Here is a 12,407-nt window from a genome sequence, read left to right on the forward strand (position 1 = left end):
TCACCCCAAGAAAAATATTACCCCATCCCCTCAAAAAATCTTTTTAACTTTTTAAAAGCAAAGCTTTTCTATATTAAGGATCAGTCCGTACGTCCGTAACGGTTAGCTATTTTCGTTAATTTAGGCATGTGATTCCTGTAGTAGAAAGGTACGATTTAGAAAGTCTATAATCATTATCAGAATATCCATACGTCCATTTTAAGCATACTAATTATTAACTTACAACAAATTTTTATGTATCAAAATTATCCGATTAATCTGATTTCTGGGATACTGATTCCTAGGACAACAAAATAGAATGTTATAAGCGAATCATATCTATAATCAAGTCCAAAAAATGTGAGTACGTCCTTAAGCATTATCCTGCATGTTAGCAATTTCTCAATAAATTTACTTACAATTTTGTTTCGAATTTTAAATTTATGTTCTGACTATTCAGTTCTGACACTCTACATTATTAATGTTCATTAAAGGACGCCTGCAAGAAATAACACGCTTTAACTGCTAAAAGACTGCCACAAGAAGACCCAATACCCCAAATTATAAGCCTTCAGCTTCAATAACAAAAAAGTTCTAGGCATTTCAAAATAGCATTTTATGTACAATGGAATTTTTGAAAGATTTCCAATGCTCATAAAAGAAAAAACAATATTAAATTACGTTGCCTAGACATAAAATTATAACCTTATCTTTGTCAGAAACTTAGATTGCCTGTAACTGATTACATTTTTACAATAAAAACACCACATTTCATAGTCAAAATCTATGAAAAAAAATCGATTTAAATTGCATTTTTAAACGAAAATCATAGCGGAAACAAAGGGGTAAACTAATACAAGCTTAGCTGTGATTGGTTGTTAAGCTGATTCAGCCTTCTGATTGGCTACAGTACATTCGGTACAACGCAAGTAAAACTTATTTTTTTTTTAATGATTTTGACTATAAAAATGGGTATTTTTATTGTAAAAATATAATTAGTTACTGGAAACCTAAATTTATGACAAAAATAAGCTTATAATTTTGTTTCTAGGCCACGTAGTTTAATTTTAAAGTTTTCAACATGAGCATTGCAATTCTTTCAAAATTTCCATTGTACATAAAATGTCATTTTAAAATGCCTAGAACTTTTTTGTTATAGAAGCTGAAGGCTTCAAATTTGGGGTATTTGGTCTACTTGTGGCAGTCTTTCAGCAGTTAAAGCGTGGTATTTCTTGCAGGCTTCCTTTAAACTTTTTTCTACCGTTTCAGAGCTTTGCTTTTATAAATGTTGTCATCCTTGTCATCCTTTTAAAACTTAAATTTAAAACTGTAGAGGGTCACATTCCTTCCTTACCTTAATGCCCTACCTTCTATAATGAAGGGGCAATACAATTACAGAGGCTGTACAGGAGCCATAAAGGGCCTATGTTATATAAATTAAGGTAAGGGGCGATGAAGAGGCTATGAAGGGGCTATGTTATATAAATTAAGGTAAGAGGCTATTAAGGGGCGATGGAGAGGCTATGTAGGGGCTATGTTATATAATTAAGGTAAGGGGCTATTAAGGGGCGATGGAGATGCTTTGTAGGGCCTATGTTATATAAATTAAGGTAAGAGGCTATTAAGGGGCGATGGAGAGGCTATGTAGGGGCTATGTTATATAAATTAGGGTAAGGGGCTATTTAGGGGCGATGGAGAGGCTATGTAGGGGCTATGTTATATATATTAAGGTAAGGATTATATAAATTAAGGTAAGAGGCTATTAAGGGGCGATGGAGAGGCTATGTAGGGGCTATGCTATATAAATTAAGGTAAGGGGCTATTAAGGGGCGATTGAGAGGCTATGTAGGGGCTATGTTACATAATTAAGGTAAGGGGCTATTAAGGGGCGATGGAGAGGCTATGTAGAGGCTATGTTATATAAATTAAGGTAAGGGGCTATTAAGGGGCGATGGAGAGGCTATGTAGGGGCTATGTTATATAAATTAAGGTAAGGAGCTATTAAGGGGCGATGGAGAGGCTATGTAGGGGCTATGTTATATAAATTAGGGTAAGGGGCTATTCAGGGGCGATGGAGAGGCTATGTAGGGGCTATGTTATATATATTAAGGTAAGGATTATATAAATTAAGGTAAGAGGCTATTAAGGGGCGATGGAGAGGCTATGTAGGGGCTATGCTATATAAATTAAGGTAAGGGGCTATTAAGGGGCGATGGAGAGGCTATGTAGGGCTATGTTATATAAATTAAGGTAAGGGGCTATTAAGGGGCGATGGAGAGGCTATGTAGAGGCTATGTTATATAAATTAAGGTAAGGGGCTATTAAGGGGCGATGGAGAGGCTATGTAGGGGCTATGTTATATAAATTAGGGTAAGGGGCTATTTAGGGGCGATGGAGAGGCTATGTAGGGGCTATGTTATATATATTAAGGTAAGGATTATATAAATTAAGGTAAGAGGCTATTAAGGGGCGATGGAGAGGCTATGTAGGGGCTATGCTATATAAATTAAGGTAAGGGGCTATTAAGGGGCGATGGAGAGGCTATGTAGGGCTATGTTATATAAATTAAGGTAAGGGGCTATTAAGGGGCGATGGAGAGGCTATGTAGGGGCTATGTTATATAAATTAAGGTAAGGAGCTATTAAGGGGCGATGGAGAGGCTATGTAGGGGCTATGTTATATAAATTAGGGTAAGGGGCTATTTAGGGGCGATGGAGAGGCTATGTAGGGGCTATGTTACATAATTAAGGTAAGAGGCTATTATGGGGCGATGGAGAGGCTATGTAGGAGCTTTGTTATATAGATTAAGGTAAGGGGCTATTAAGGGGCGATGGAGAGGCTTTGTAGGGGCTATGTTATATAGATTAGGGTAAGGGGCTATTAAGGGGCGATGGAGAGGCTATGTAGAGGCTATGTTATATAAATTAAGGTAAGGGGCTATTAAGGGGCGATGGAGAGGCTATGTAGGGGCTATGTAATATAAATTAGGGTAAGGGGCTATTTAGGGGCGATGGAGAGGCTATGTAGGGGCTATGTTATATATATTAAGGTAAGGATTATATAAATTAAGGTAAGAGGCTATTAAGGGGCGATGGAGAGGCTATGTAGGGGCTATGCTATATAAATTAAGGTAAGGGGCTATTAAGGGGCGATGGAGAGGCTATGTAGGGCTATGTTATATAAATTAAGGTAAGGGGCTATTAAGGGGCGATGGAGAGGCTATGTAGGGGCTATGTTATATAAATTAAGGTAAGGAGCTATTAAGGGGCGATGGAGAGGCTATGTAGGGGCTATGTAATATAAATTAGGGTAAGGGGCTATTTAGGGGCGATGGAGAGGCTATGTAGGGGCTATGTTATATATATTAAGGTAAGGATTATATAAATTAAGGTAAGAGGCTATTAAGGGGCGATGGAGAGGCTATGTAGGGGCTATGCTATATAAATTAAGGTAAGGGGCTATTAAGGGGCGATTGAGAGGCTATGTAGGGGCTATGTTACATAATTAAGGTAAGGGGCTATTAAGGGGCGATGGAGAGGCTATGTAGAGGCTATGTTATATAAATTAAGGTAAGGGGCTATTAAGGGGCGATGGAGAGGCTATGTAGGGGCTATGTTATATAAATTAAGGTAAGGAGCTATTAAGGGGCGATGGAGAGGCTATGTAGGGGCTATGTTATATAAATTAGGGTAAGGGGCTATTCAGGGGCGATGGAGAGGCTATGTAGGGGCTATGTTATATATATTAAGGTAAGGATTATATAAATTAAGGTAAGAGGCTATTAAGGGGCGATGGAGAGGCTATGTAGGGGCTATGCTATATAAATTAAGGTAAGGGGCTATTAAGGGGCGATGGAGAGGCTATGTAGGGCTATGTTATATAAATTAAGGTAAGGGGCTATTAAGGGGCGATGGAGAGGCTATGTAGAGGCTATGTTATATAAATTAAGGTAAGGGGCTATTAAGGGGCGATGGAGAGGCTATGTAGGGGCTATGTTATATAAATTAGGGTAAGGGGCTATTTAGGGGCGATGGAGAGGCTATGTAGGGGCTATGTTATATATATTAAGGTAAGGATTATATAAATTAAGGTAAGAGGCTATTAAGGGGCGATGGAGAGGCTATGTAGGGGCTATGCTATATAAATTAAGGTAAGGGGCTATTAAGGGGCGATGGAGAGGCTATGTAGGGCTATGTTATATAAATTAAGGTAAGGGGCTATTAAGGGGCGATGGAGAGGCTATGTAGGGGCTATGTTATATAAATTAAGGTAAGGAGCTATTAAGGGGCGATGGAGAGGCTATGTAGGGGCTATGTTATATAAATTAGGGTAAGGGGCTATTTAGGGGCGATGGAGAGGCTATGTAGGGGCTATGTTACATAATTAAGGTAAGAGGCTATTATGGGGCGATGGAGAGGCTATGTAGGAGCTTTGTTATATAGATTAAGGTAAGGGGCTATTAAGGGGCGATGGAGAGGCTTTGTAGGGGCTATGTTATATAGATTAGGGTAAGGGGCTATTAAGGGGCGATGGAGAGGCTATGTAGAGGCTATGTTATATAAATTAAGGTAAGGGGCTATTAAGGGGCGATGGAGAGGCTATGTAGGGGCTATGTAATATAAATTAGGGTAAGGGGCTATTTAGGGGCGATGGAGAGGCTATGTAGGGGCTATGTTATATATATTAAGGTAAGGATTATATAAATTAAGGTAAGAGGCTATTAAGGGGCGATGGAGAGGCTATGTAGGGGCTATGCTATATAAATTAAGGTAAGGGGCTATTAAGGGGCGATGGAGAGGCTATGTAGGGCTATGTTATATAAATTAAGGTAAGGGGCTATTAAGGGGCGATGGAGAGGCTATGTAGGGGCTATGTTATATAAATTAAGGTAAGGAGCTATTAAGGGGCGATGGAGAGGCTATGTAGGGGCTATGTTATATAAATTAGGGTAAGGGGCTATTTAGGGGCGATGGAGAGGCTATGTAGGGGCTATGTTACATAATTAAGGTAAGAGGCTATTATGGGGCGATGGAGAGGCTATGTAGGAGCTTTGTTATATAGATTAAGGTAAGGGGCTATTAAGGGGCGATGGAGAGGCTTTGTAGGGGCTATGTTATATAGATTAGGGTAAGGGGCTATTAAGGGGCGATGGAGAGGCTATATAGGGGCTATGTTATATAAATTAAGGTAAGAGGCTATTAAGGGGCGATTGAGAGGCTATGTAGGGGCTATGTTACATAATTAAGGTAAGGGGCTATTAAGGGGCGATGGAGAGGCTATATAGGAGCTTTGTTATATAAATTTAGGTAAGGGGCTATTAAGGGGCGATGGAGAGGCTATGTAGGGGCAATGTTATATAATTAAATTAAGTGGCTATTAAGGGGCGATAGAGAGGCCATATAGGAGCTTTGTTATATAAATTAAGGTAAGGGGCTATTAAGGGGCGATGGAGGAGCGATGTAGGGGCCATCAAGTTGCAATGTAATATAAATTTGGAGAAGGAGCGATGAAGGGGCGATGTAGGAGCGATGAAGGAGCGATGGAGGAGCGATGGAGGAGCTATGTAGGAGCGATGTAGGGGCCATCAAGTTGCAATGTAATATAAATTTGGAGAAGGAGCGATGAAGGGGCGATGTAGGAGCAATGAAGGAGCGATGTAGGAGCGATGTAGGGGCCATCACAGTACAATTTAATATAAATTTGAAGAAGGAGCGATGAAGGGGCGATGTAGGAGCGATGGAGGGGCGATGTAGGGGCTATGTTATATAAATTAAGGTAAGGGGCGATGGAGAGGCTATGTAGGGGCTATGTTATATAAATTAGGGTAAGGGGCTATTCAGGGGCGATGGAGAGGCTATGTAGGGGCTATGTTATATATATTAAGGTAAGGATTATATAAATTAAGGTAAGAGGCTATTAAGGGGCGATGGAGAGGCTATGTAGGGGCTATGCTATATAAATTAAGGTAAGGGGCTATTAAGGGGCGATGGAGAGGCTATGTAGGGCTATGTTATATAAATTAAGGTAAGGGGCTATTAAGGGGCGATGGAGAGGCTATGTAGGGGCTATGTTATATAAATTAAGGTAAGGAGCTATTAAGGGGCGATGGAGAGGCTATGTAGGGGCTATGTTATATAAATTAGGGTAAGGGGCTATTTAGGGGCGATGGAGAGGCTATGTAGGGGCTATGTTACATAATTAAGGTAAGAGGCTATTATGGGGCGATGGAGAGGCTATGTAGGAGCTTTGTTATATAGATTAAGGTAAGGGGCTATTAAGGGGCGATGGAGAGGCTTTGTAGGGGCTATGTTATATAGATTAGGGTAAGGGGCTATTAAGGGGCGATGGAGAGGCTATATAGGGGCTATGTTATATAAATTAAGGTAAGAGGCTATTAAGGGGCGATTGAGAGGCTATGTAGGGGCTATGTTACATAATTAAGGTAAGGGGCTATTAAGGGGCGATGGAGAGGCTATATAGGAGCTTTGTTATATAAATTTAGGTAAGGGGCTATTAAGGGGCGATGGAGAGGCTATGTAGGGGCAATGTTATATAATTAAATTAAGTGGCTATTAAGGGGCGATAGAGAGGCCATATAGGAGCTTTGTTATATAAATTAAGGTAAGGGGCTATTAAGGGGCGATGGAGGAGCGATGTAGGGGCCATCAAGTTGCAATGTAATATAAATTTGGAGAAGGAGCGATGAAGGGGCGATGTAGGAGCGATGAAGGAGCGATGGAGGAGCGATGGAGGAGCTATGTAGGAGCGATGTAGGGGCCATCAAGTTGCAATGTAATATAAATTTGGAGAAGGAGCGATGAAGGGGCGATGTAGGAGCAATGAAGGAGCGATGTAGGAGCGATGTAGGGGCCATCACAGTACAATTTAATATAAATTTGAAGAAGGAGCGATGAAGGGGCGATGTAGGAGCGATGGAGGGGCGATGTAGGGGCTATGTTATATAAATTAAGGTAAGGGGCGATGGAGAGGCTATGTAGGGGCTATGTTATATAAATTAAGGTAAGGGGCGATGGAGAGGCTATGTAGGGGCTATGTTATATAAATTAAGGTAATGGGCTTTTAAGGGGCGATGGAGAGGCTATGTAGGAGCTATGTTATATAAATTAAGGTAAGGGACTATTAAGGGGCAATGGAGAGGCTATGTAGGAGCTTTGTTATATAAATAAAGGTAAGGGGCTATTAGGGGCGATGGAGAGGCTATGTAGGGGCTTTGTTATATAAATTAAGATAAGGGGCTATTAAGGGGCGATGGAGAGGCTATGTAGGGGCTATGTTATAAAAATTAAGGTAAGGAGCTATTAAGGGGCGATGGAGAGGCTATGTAGGGGCTTTTTTTATATAAATTAAGGTAAGGGGCTATTAAGGGGCGATGGGGCGATGGAGGAGCGATGGAGGAGAGATGTAGGGGCCATCAAAGTACAATGTAATATAAATTTGTGGAAGGAGCGATGAAGGGGCGATGTAGGAGCGATGGAGGAGCGATGGAGGAGCGATGTAGCAGCGATGTAGGGGCCATCAAGTTGCAATGTTATATAAATTTGGAGAAGGAGCGATGAAGGGGCGATGGAGGAGCGATGTAGGAGCGATGTAGGGGCCATCAAGTTGCAATGTAATATAAATTTGGAGAAGGGGCGATGTAGGAGCGATGAAGGAGCGATGTAGGAGCGATGTAGGGGCCATCACAGTACAATGTAATATAAATTTGAAGAAGGAGCGATGAAGGGGCGATGTAGGAGCGATGGAGGGGCGATGTAGGGGCCATCAAAGTACAATGTAATATAAATTTGAAGAAGGAGCGATGAAGGGGTGATGTAGGAGCGATGGAGGGGCGATGTAGGGGCCATCAAAGTACAATGTAATATAAATTTGGAGAAGGAGCGATGGAGGAGCGATGAAGGGGCGATGTAGGAGCGATGTAGGGGCCATCAAGGGACTAAGATATATATAATAGTGAAGGGGCCATGAAGAGGCGATATTTAATTAAATAGCCCCTTGGGATAAGAGGACATATCATCTCCTCTTTAGAAGGGGCGATAAAGGAGCGATAAAGGATCATTTAATCGCCTCTTAGGGCAAGGGGCTATTAAATCGCTCCTTTCAAGGAGTCATAACATCGCCTCTTGTTATAAGGGGCTATTAAATCGCTCCTTTCAAGGAGCCATTACATCGCCCCATGTCATAAGAGGCGATCAATTAAAATCATCGCCCCATATGGAGCGATGTCATGGAAAGGACTATACCCATTATCTTTTCCTACTTTCTTCTTTTGACATAAAAATTAAAAGATTGTCCGTCCAGGTCTTATAGTTTCATTTACGTGTCCACGGAACACTACATGATAATCCAATGAATGAAAAACTTCCTTGCGCATTTTCTTGATATCTCCAATAGCCAGACCAACAATTAGATTCATCAAGGTTATACACATAGTCACCAAAAAGAAGACGAAAAATATTCGGGTCATCCAATCTAAATCGATTAATAATAGAATTAGATAAATTATGGATAGGGAAATAAATTTTGAATAGGGAAATAAATTTTGGATAAGATAGAAAGGTAAAAAAAGGCTATACATAGAAATAGACTTGTAGGCACCAAAAAATTATTAAGAACTATGTAAGTTTATTTTACCTCTAGACTAGGCAAAGGATTTTCGTAGACAAACATATATCCTATTAATATAGCAGAAAGACTTCTACTGGAAATTTGCTTCTAGTCGAAAAATTGAGCTTAAACTTGCTAACTTTTTGGAGATCATTGGAGGTCCCAAGAGCAAAACACACGTGACGAGAAAGCATGACAATATTTAAGCCATCATCAACCACGTGCACACAGGCCTAAACAGGAAGAAACCATCCCACAGAACCGTCTCTGTAGCCATAGACCTGTCCCGTGCCTTTGACACGGTCGACCACCAGATCCTCCTTGATGACATCCAACAACTGGATCTGAACTGCTACATAAAGAGGTTCCTTTGTGCCTACCTACGAGGACGACAAACCTACGTAGTCTTCAGAAACTCTGTATGTAAATACAGAAAGGTAAAACAGGGTGTACCGCAAGGTGGAGTCCTGTCGCACGTCCTGTTCAACCTGTACATGTCTTCCATGCCAGCTCCACCAGGTAACATTGTACTTGTTTCATATGCAGATGATGGTAACATTTTAAACTCGGGACCAAAGATCAAACCAGTAGTGTCAGAAATTAATTCCTATCTGAATACACTGGATACTTGGTTCAAGAGCAGGAACCTGTTTATCTCGCCCTCCAAATCCTCCGCCACCCTCTTTACCACCTTCTCCAATGAAGTCAGTGAAGAGCTAGGCGTCGAGATCTCTGGCGAGCAGGTCCCCACAGTAAAGAAGCCAAAGATTCTAGGTATCACTTTTGATGGAATGTTATCCTTCAGAGAGCACACTAAAAATCTGAAAACCAACATCCAGTCCAGGAATAACATCCTCAAGGCGCTCACTGGAACCACCTGGGGAAAGGATAAAGAGGCCATAGTGAATACCTACAAAGCCACTGGCCAATCTTTACTTAATTATTGCTGCCCCATCTGGACGCCCGCCCACAGCGACACATCTTGGAAAGAACTACAAATAGCCCAAAATACAGCATTAAGATCCGCCACAGGTTGTCATATCATGACTGATCCAGACCATCTTCACACTGAAACAAAAGTCATGCAAGTGAGACCACATTGTGAGATGCTAAGCAAACAGTTCTTATTGGCCACACAAAAACAGGGCCACCCTAACAGGATTGACCTGAATGCGCCAGCGCCAGCACGCCAGATGAACGAGACCTTGCAGTCAAAATTCGGAGCTGAAATTAAGGATTTATCATATCCTAATCTCTCTGAAAATGACTACAAGACTAACCTGAAGAAAATTCACACTAATACAGTGAAAAGAGTAATCAGGAACAACGAACCAAATAAGGTCCTTAGAACCCGCCCTCATGAAATCAACAAAACTGAAAAGGCCCTCCCACGAACTACCAGATCCACCCTCGCACAACTTAGATCAGGTTACAGTGTTTATCTTAACAGTTTCAAGGCCCGTATAGATAAAACTGGCACGGTTGTAGACAAATGCCCTAACTGCGACAGTTCAGATACAACTGAACACCTGTTCAACTGCCCCAACAACCCCACTAGCCTCACAGTCCGAGACCTATGGAAAAACCCTCCGGCAGCCGCCAGATTCCTAAATCTGGCAGCAGATGATGATCATGGTTGAGAGTTGGGCTAAAAGAAGAAGAAGATGACAATATTTTGAAATGGCGGAATAAGTAAAAATGTCTTGTAAAAAAGGTGGAATGAATCACCTGAACTTTTAGCAACAAAATTTTCTGAATAGTCAAACTCTCCCAGTAACATTGTCATCACCTTAAACAAAACAAAAATTGGATCATGGAAAGAAAATGAAGTAGCGGGTTTTGTCGTATGTTCAGAATCACAGTAGTGTTTGATAAGTTATTTTAGGTAAGGTATGGTAAGATAAAAGTTCATTATTGTCCAGCAGGGTTAGAGCCCCCAGCCCCAGGGACTATTTATGGGAGAAAAGCTACTGTTTAAATACGACGAAACCCACTACTTCGTTTTCTTTCGATGCTCCCAAAAAGTATTAAAGAGCAGACAAAGATTATGGATTTAATGCCTACAAATTAAAAATGTGCCCTTAGAAGTAAGAAAGTCCAAAGTTTAATATTTTGAATCCTGTGATAAAGAGTATATGAATGAATATACTTAAACAAGGACTCAAAGAGGGGGGGGGGGAGGTCTATTGGGTAATAGCAAAGTAACCCAACCCAAAAAAAAAATTCTGGACTTCTTAGTACTTTTAATTTGCTTTTGTTCCATTGCAATGGAAAAAATATAAACTTGAATTTTTGGTCAATAAAATCATTCAATCCTTAAAATTTTTTTTTTCGATTTAAGCTTCTTATATAAAAAAATAAAAGTTACCTTGATCAAGCTATCTCCAAGATTTGAAAAGGTTTCCACTATAAAAAAAATTGTTTAATATTAATATCAGTTCTATTAATCTAATTTAAAGACTATTAGGCAATAACCAATTATTTTGAGTTAAAACTCAAAATAAACAGATCCACGTCATAACTAAAGATGTTACACCTGGTGTTATGTCATATGCGCGACATTAATTAAATGAGTAGGGGAAATGTCGGGGTCAAAAACAGGCGCAACTTATTACTATGTTATACAGTTAGGACTTTCAGACTAGGGTAATACAATCAAAAATCTGGTTGTCTGCAAAAGTTTGGATGTTAGTGCATTGAGACTTACTGTTACTTTAAAGGCCTGGCACTACGATATTAGCAACCGTACTTAGATAGGTGGCACAATTCAGGGATCTAAAGGGATAAGACAATGGCAGATAAATTCATTTTGATGTAACACAAAATCACTCCTTCTGTAGATTAAAATTAGTGGTTGTAGTGTTTGGACACTCAACTAAAGGAACCAACCAATCAAAGTTAAATAAAAGTCCCCAAGGTTGAAAAGCCAACGAATGAGAAACTGTTATTATAAGACTTTGGGGACTAGTGTAATAAAAACAGGTCAATGTCCCTTTCCTTCCTGTAATTGTAAAACTTACCTTCTTCATGGAAAGCAATATGAAAAGTGATGGTATAGCCAAGAATAACAAAAATATAGGAGAAAAAGAATTCAGTGATGGTTCGCAGCACTTTCCCTGACATAAACACATGACTTCCCATCCTTTAGAAGTATCACAATATTGTTTACTTTTTTAACCCGTGAAATTAGCGTAAATGATAGCGCGCCTGCTTGCTGGAGGTTGGGAGTTATTTATGTAATGTAATCCATTTTTAAGATTTTAGAAAAAAAATTATTGAATATAGCAGCAAGGCCCCTAGGACTTGGTTTGGATTCGAAAGAGGGAAATAGTTGCTAGAAAGATAGATTCAAACCATCCAAAGGCCTAAATCTGAAAATAAACTAACGTAAACCATCACAGCACCTAGCTATTTAAATCTTGCCTAAAAATGAGAACCATATTTGGTTCAGTCGTTATAGAGATCTTAAGCTTCTGACAAAAACCTTAACTACTTTGTGAAAATATATGATATATCCTATTTTGATAAATATTTTATAGTTGTGATATTCCTTGGTATTCTAGAGATGTTTCCAAGAACATTGTAGGTCCTACAAAATTATAACATCTATAAGTAGCGAAGCACAAAAAAATCAATGATACTAAGCAGAGGTTCAGATGACAAAAAAGAAAAAGGTAGATAGAATGTAATATGATTTGTAGAAAATCATTATAAGAAATAACTAATAAATATTAATGTTTAAGAAGCATAACCGACAGACCAACTGACTAGGTAAATTGTATACTGTTTACCCGAATTGAAAA

The 12,407-nt window shown here is 39.8% G+C and overlaps 1 protein-coding gene across 1 annotated transcript in view; it reads right to left on the reverse strand.

Annotated features, from left to right (window-relative positions):
• Nucleotides 1–12,407, reverse strand: part of LOC145326587 (transient receptor potential cation channel subfamily A member 1 homolog) — a 39,957-nt gene that overhangs the window by 13,032 nt on the left and 14,518 nt on the right. The window contains exons 16-20 of the mRNA XM_080169957.1: nucleotides 12,153–12,193; nucleotides 11,625–11,744; nucleotides 10,973–11,010; nucleotides 10,333–10,393; nucleotides 8,363–8,469 (exon numbers count right to left, since the gene is read on the reverse strand). Coding sequence (XP_080026083.1) covers nucleotides 8,363–8,469; nucleotides 10,333–10,393; nucleotides 10,973–11,010; nucleotides 11,625–11,744; nucleotides 12,153–12,193 — 367 coding nt within the window. The remainder of the gene's footprint in view (nucleotides 1–8,362; nucleotides 8,470–10,332; nucleotides 10,394–10,972; nucleotides 11,011–11,624; nucleotides 11,745–12,152; nucleotides 12,194–12,407) is intronic.

Source organism: Acartia tonsa, chromosome 8, assembly GCF_053477335.1.
Source record: "Acartia tonsa isolate MP-2025a chromosome 8, ASM5347733v1, whole genome shotgun sequence".
Taxonomy (NCBI): domain Eukaryota; kingdom Metazoa; phylum Arthropoda; class Copepoda; order Calanoida; family Acartiidae; genus Acartia; species Acartia tonsa.